The sequence below is a fragment of the Lactuca serriola genome, chromosome 2 (genome assembly GCF_051521515.1).
Source record: "Lactuca serriola cultivar US96UC23 chromosome 2, Lser_US96UC23_V15, whole genome shotgun sequence".
In the NCBI taxonomy this organism is placed as follows: domain Eukaryota; kingdom Viridiplantae; phylum Streptophyta; class Magnoliopsida; order Asterales; family Asteraceae; genus Lactuca; species Lactuca serriola.
In genome coordinates, this window is record NC_136409.1 from 121,380,001 (window position 1) to 121,386,394 (window position 6,394).

The 6,394-nt window shown below is 33.1% G+C and overlaps 1 protein-coding gene and 1 long non-coding RNA gene across 2 annotated transcripts; one reads left to right on the top strand and one right to left on the bottom strand.

The window, feature by feature from the left end:
* Nucleotides 1–696: 696 nt before the first annotated feature.
* On the bottom strand, nt 697–4,584 carry LOC145086698 (protein transport protein SEC23 E-like). The gene is made up of 12 exons (XM_079024529.1): nt 3,586–4,584; nt 3,338–3,511; nt 3,020–3,181; nt 2,743–2,885; nt 2,538–2,613; nt 2,289–2,461; nt 2,129–2,210; nt 1,981–2,058; nt 1,740–1,901; nt 1,377–1,640; nt 1,197–1,301; nt 697–1,086 (listed from the first exon to the last, which is right to left on the bottom strand). The coding sequence occupies exons 1-12, from the start codon at nt 4,351–4,353 to the stop codon at nt 943–945; spliced, it is 2,331 nt and encodes a 776-aa protein (XP_078880655.1). The 5' UTR covers nt 4,354–4,584; the 3' UTR covers nt 697–942.
* On the top strand, nt 1,468–5,305 carry LOC145086699 (uncharacterized). Its single transcript, XR_013700557.1, has 2 exons — nt 1,468–1,607; nt 5,110–5,305. It is a non-coding gene; the product is annotated as an uncharacterized LOC145086699 (long non-coding RNA).
* Nucleotides 5,306–6,394: the final 1,089 nt, after the last annotated feature.

Below are 6,394 nucleotides of genomic sequence, written 5' to 3' on the forward strand. Positions count from 1 at the left end.
ATGTACGTTCGATACATTTACAACCCAAAAAGCCCTTGTCCATGTACGTTTGATACATTTACAACTCTACTCTATAATGTAGCCCATTAAGCACCCAAGATCCATAGTCGTGTCAATAAATGAAAGCTATGTTATGGCCCCAGGATCCATAGTCATGTCAATACATAAAAGCAATGTTATGGCCAGTTATAGAGTTTTCTAAAAGCATACATAATGACATTTCATAGCATATCATGCTCATATATGTTCTATCATGTTGGAAGTTTTTACATATCAACGATTATTGATGAGTGGCAAAATTACATTACTTAATAAAAAAAATAGCGTAGATGTTATTATTTTTGTTATTGGCATATAGAACATGCGCATATGCAAGTGATGATGCCAAAAAGAATATATAGCTTCATAGTTATGGTATTAAAACTTAGATCATCACTTTTACATTTCTATTATAGCATTTTTGTGTTGTAAAACCCAAGTCCTCTATTTTTATATATTTATGGGATTGAGTAGTTCCTCATGTTCTTAGCTATGTTGATGACATTACTGGCAAAGGGAATCATATTAAACTGGTTAATTGGCTTATATCTATACTTGTTTCAGAATTTTCATTGAAATAGTTGGAATCATGAGTGCAAAACATAAAGTAAAATGAAAATAATAAAATACAATGCATGTATAACAAAGAAACACAACTAAAAATAAATCTTTTATAGTAGATTGTCACTTCATATAATCCATCAACCTTCAAATTTACATGTTTCATCTTTCTTTCATTATCCCATTTGATTTAAACGAAGCAAACTACATCAAATTCGCAAACCGTGGTTTGATCAATCACACGTTTTTGTGTAAATAATCATTTCTAGATTATGCTGCAAAACTTTGATGAAAAATGAAAATTTTGTAACCCTATCAAGTGCTATTTAAAGTGGTATGTATCTAAGAAGATTGAACTGCTAGCCTTTGTAGATGTTCAAGGAATACTTGAAGATTTACATCATCAGTGAAGATAACATCCATTCCAGCACCCACGTCACTATTGTAAGTTGCTGAAGGATTCAACTTGGCTAATAAGAATCGTGCCTGATTAATTACCATATAATATAACATTTTTAAAATAATTTAATACAATGTAAAAAGGTAATAAATAAATAATAAACAAAATTTAAGATAATGATATTTGATGAGATGACCTGAGAACCATGCTGATCACACACCACCAATCGTGGGGCAGGAAATCGATCACGTATTATCAATTCAGCATCATCATGTGGAGCTTGCAATAATTGTGAAAATGCCTAAAAAATTATGAAAAATTTAATTTTGGGTGGCATGTGTGAAGTGGAAAGAAAGAATGAACACGAGATATATACCTGGTGTTCTGGTTGATTTTGGTAGCCCATGTTCCTCCATTGAGCAACAGTGATTCCATGGAAAATAACAACACTGAAATACGAATCTAACAAAAGGATTCGATCAGCTGAAATGGATGCCACATCAAGCAAAGCAGGTGAAGGCAACGAATTGAATGAATACGAGATCAAAGAAGGTTGGATCATCACTGTCGCATTCGTTATGCTTTCCCGATTTAGCATCATGCGAAAGTAAGCTGTTTCATCTGGACTGTTATTGAACACCTTCATTCGCATTTCATTCCACAAATTAAAATTATATTATATTTAATGTTTGTTTATTGCAATTTCTAATCTATTAGATCAATAATTAAAATTAATTACCTGTACGAATGGAGATCTCCTTAGATTGAACATAAATTGAGGGAACAAAGAAAAATTAGGGTTTAACGAAAATGAAGTCGGATCATCTTTTCTGTAGTCGCCAAATCTAGAACATAGACGAATCAGATTTCTATCTAACCACCTTGTTGCATCGAATGTTTCCTAACAAAAATATAAAAACGTAACAAAAACTATAATTTATAATTTATAATTTATAGCTTATAATTTATAATTTATATACCTCTGTTTCCATTTTATAAGAAGTTAATCTAGCCATTACTACAGCAGCAGTCTCTTGATCAAAACCTTGCATTAATTCCTGTAAACGAGGAATTTTGTTTTTTTACACAATAAACAAAAGTAAAAATAATTTAAATATTTAATAATACCTCTGAAACTGCTGAACCCTCTATCCATCTTCTTGTAATGGTAGTAACTCGAAGCTTTGATTGTCCATCAATACTTTGGTAGCTGAATCAATATTCAGTTATAGCAATTTTCATTAGTGTAATAAGGTGGATTTTTCTAAATACAATGTCTAATTTATACCTTGTAAGTGTTTGTATATACAATTGTGGATTTAAGTTTCCTGAATGATCTGGTTTATCACTTGAAGAAATGTCAAATAAAACAGTCAAACAAGTGTCGTTATCAAGTCCACACAGCTTCCATGCATTAGTGTTCCCTTGACCAATTGTTGTGCTTGCAACAGCAGGTCCTTTCTGCATTTTTTTTTAAAAAACGTTACAATATTTTTAAAGATAATATTAAAAGTTATAAAATTTAGTAAACCAATACCTTCTCAAGAGATGTGCAAGGTCCAATAATCCCTTGAATTTTTATATCTTTTGAACAGTTCATCTCAAGTGTGCCACTGCAAGTAATAAACTAGTTATGAATTTAATAAGATAGAAAAAAAAAACGTGTCATTTACTTATCTTGACAAAAAGTTTTCTGATAATAAACTATTTTCAAATGAATATGTGAAGGATGAAATACTCACTTATAAGAAAGACCAAGAGAATCTTCTCTGTTTTCAAAAACACGTTTAAATGAATCTTTAAAAACCGAATGACCAAAACTTTCTGATAGAACAACAAGGCCTCCAGTTCTTTCAATAATAACCTTCATCTCTGCAACCCCAACCTGATAACATAAATTGCATTAAATGCTAAAGGATATGAACAAAAAATTACATTTTTAATGTGAATGAGTTTTTTTATAGAATTAAAGAAACATTTTGTTGCATGAATGTAAAGACTAGGGTAACCATTTTCTACCTGATCTAGTGCAGAAGCAAAAAGGTCCAAAACATGACCCTGGCTAACCATCTGCTTTGAAAGTTCCTCATAAAAATTGACTGCTTTTCTAAAGTATAATGCTGAATCTTTATCTAAATCTTTATGCGATCGAACTGGATCAGATAAATCTTGTGAGACAATCTGTCAAAATCCAAAATGCGAAAAAGGGTTAAGATCTTGTGAGATAAAAATGGCAACGGAAACCATCCATTTGAATGAAATGTGAAAACAGAGTTTTTATTGAGCGTCAATGTCGTATTTGCGATCGGAAGGGAAGAAAAAAGTAGCAGAACTTACAGAACCATTGCCTTCTGTGCATGGCCCACCAACCAGAGCCACTATACGACCACCAGTTCCAGGCGAACAAGCACAAATCAAACCTGCTGCAACACTTAATGCGACACCAGTGCATCTCAACGATCGATTACCAGGTGCAACAGGCCATAAATCGACACCCAATTCTTCTAATCGCTAAATTATGAGTTTTCGTAAGAATGGAGGAATCATAGCTGTTGAAATTTGAATATAATTTAGATTATACTCACCGAATGGATTATGTAGGCGCCTTCGGAAGCAGGCAACAAAAACCTGGAAACCCCTGAATTTGGAAACCCTTGTCCTTGTCCTTGTACTACCCCCTTTTGAAAACCCGGTCCACCACCCATTCTCCGGCCATTGGCAACGCCGGCGAGGAGTCCTAGTTGATCGAGTACATCCTCTCTAGTCATCTCTTTGGAGCCTTGAAACACATAAACCTTGGAGATATCAGCGTAACCCAATTCATGGACCTGAACCTGCGTCCCGAAGGAAACAAAACCCACCAAAGCATTTTCCGGTATGAATTCAAGTGCTTGTTGTAATGCCAATTTGGCATACTTTAATTCCTCCTCAATCATACACGTGTCGAGGACGAATACGTAGACGGGTTGAGGAGGGTTAAGACGGGTGTCGGGATTGGGGACGGCGTATTCGACGGTGGTGTATTGGGGGTAGAGTTCTGCGGGGACATTGGTTTCGGAAATACCGGAGTAGTGGTGGGGGAAGTGGTTGCGTTGAAAGCAGAATGGGCAGATCCAAATCAGGGCAGAGAAGTCGACACGGCAGAAAGGGTTGAGAACGGCGGAGCAGGTCTTGCATCGGAGAGGCGCGTAAGGATTGTTGGGTATGTGTGGGTGAGGACGGATCGGAGAAATCGAAGCGGCGATTGGAATGACGCACTTGCTTGCTTCAACTTTTGTGCGAGGCCAGGCGTTCCAGGTCATACGAACACCATCGATTCCCTCTGGATCTGTGTTAGCCATTTCCGTCGACATCTTCAATTCTCTCTACAATCTCAACCTTTTTTTTCCTAATGATTGATAAACTGAATTCTGACGACCCCTTTAGGAAGAACAGAGAAGAGGGGTCATCAAATCAGGTGAATCGAGGCTCAAATGCACATCTGATCGTTAATCTACACGATTGAGATAACATGCCGGATTGGTAGGATGGGTGAGACAAGTATCCATGCCTCTCGTAATATTTTCAATTCCATTCATGTTCATCTGATCGTTCATTTGTTTATATTGATTAAAGGTGACATATCAATGACAAGTAATCCTGGGTGGCCAAAGACATATCTGCATGGAGGGGTATTTCTAAAATATGGTTTTTTTATTAATTAAATATGCTTTGATTTTTTTTTTTTTTTTTGTTAAAATAGGCCGATATATGCATGTTTTACAAGATAAAATAATATAACTTAAATATTGATAAATTTGTATGATACAAATAACTATATGGTTATTATTAATTTCAAAAAAGCATGAATATTATAAACTTTACACGAAACACAGAGTGAACAATTTTCATTAAACTAAATCGGACACGCTATGGAATTTCAATTCATTAATAATTGCGTTCCACAAACCAAACACAATCATTAATTTATTTTTAAGCAAAGCTCCTACAAAAAAAAATTACTTAGGAAAAAAAATTGCAATATTTTGTTCCACCAATAAGATCGTTCTTAATTTGTCCGTTTGCACTAAAAATGTAAATATAAGGTAGTGTTTGTTTTTTGTCTGCAGATCTGCGTGACATCTTCTGTCCGTACCGCTCAGACCACGCACAGACATTAGCCTTCGCAGACTGTTTATTTTTTTGAAGACTGCAGACCTAGAAATGTATGTGCGCCCTCTTCTTGGCGCAGATGTGGATCAAAGTCTTCTAATATATTCAAACATCTTCTAGCCTAAAAAAACATATACATCTTTATTTTTTAAAGTTTTTTTTTTAATTTATATTTTTTCCAACTTTATTAATGATAAACAATTTGAAAAAAAAATTACAAAACTTAAAAAAAAAAACGTTCGACGATACAAACATGATATTTTTGACAAATTTATAAATAAAGATTTATTGCAATAATAATCGTTGAAGTTTTTTATATAAATATGAAAAAAATCATAATATATTCTTATATTTTTTTGCCAAATTTTGTAAAACATTATTTAATATAGTATCGTCAATTTCTCGAGAAAATATTTATGGTACATTTTTAATGGATTTAATTATAACTTTGATCACTAATTATAATGTTTAGTTATAACTTTGCAACCAAAGTTAGTTTTTATCATATATATATATATATATATATATATATATATATATATATATATATATATATATATATATATATTAATTCATACCATTTTTATTTTTATTTTTTATACAATAATACATAAAAGTTGATCTAATTATAACTTTGATCACTAATTATAATGTTTAGTTATAACTTTGCAACCAAAGTTAGTTTTGATCAAATATATACATTAATTCATACCATTTTTATTTTTATTTTTTATTCAATAATACATAAAAGTTAATCTAATTATAACTTTGATAGCTAATTATAATGTTTAGTTATTGTCACACCCCAAAACTGGAACGACGGAAACGTTCGGGGGTGGAGGACGTCATGTACGGTATCACAACCATGCAAAGTAGTAAACAAGCAACAACATCATCGATTGCATTAATAATATAATTCCATATAAGTGTGTTCTGACATGCTATATAGACACCAAAAATATACATCCAAAACAAAAGAGGAGTCCTGAACGAGCTTCGTCTTCTCAAAAACCTGGCTCCGGTACCTGTCTACTGGTGCCTTGAGAATACAAGTTATTTTGAAAGGGAGTATCAGCTTTAAAGCTAAGCTGGTGAGATAATAAGTATATTAGTGTCAATGTTTGTATGAAAGCATTTGTAAGATGTTTGTAAGATGTAACGTATAAGTTTTGTAAAGTTGGTATTTGTTTGAACACTCCTAGAAAACCCTACGTTTCCTACTAAAAGTAGTCTTCTACCAAG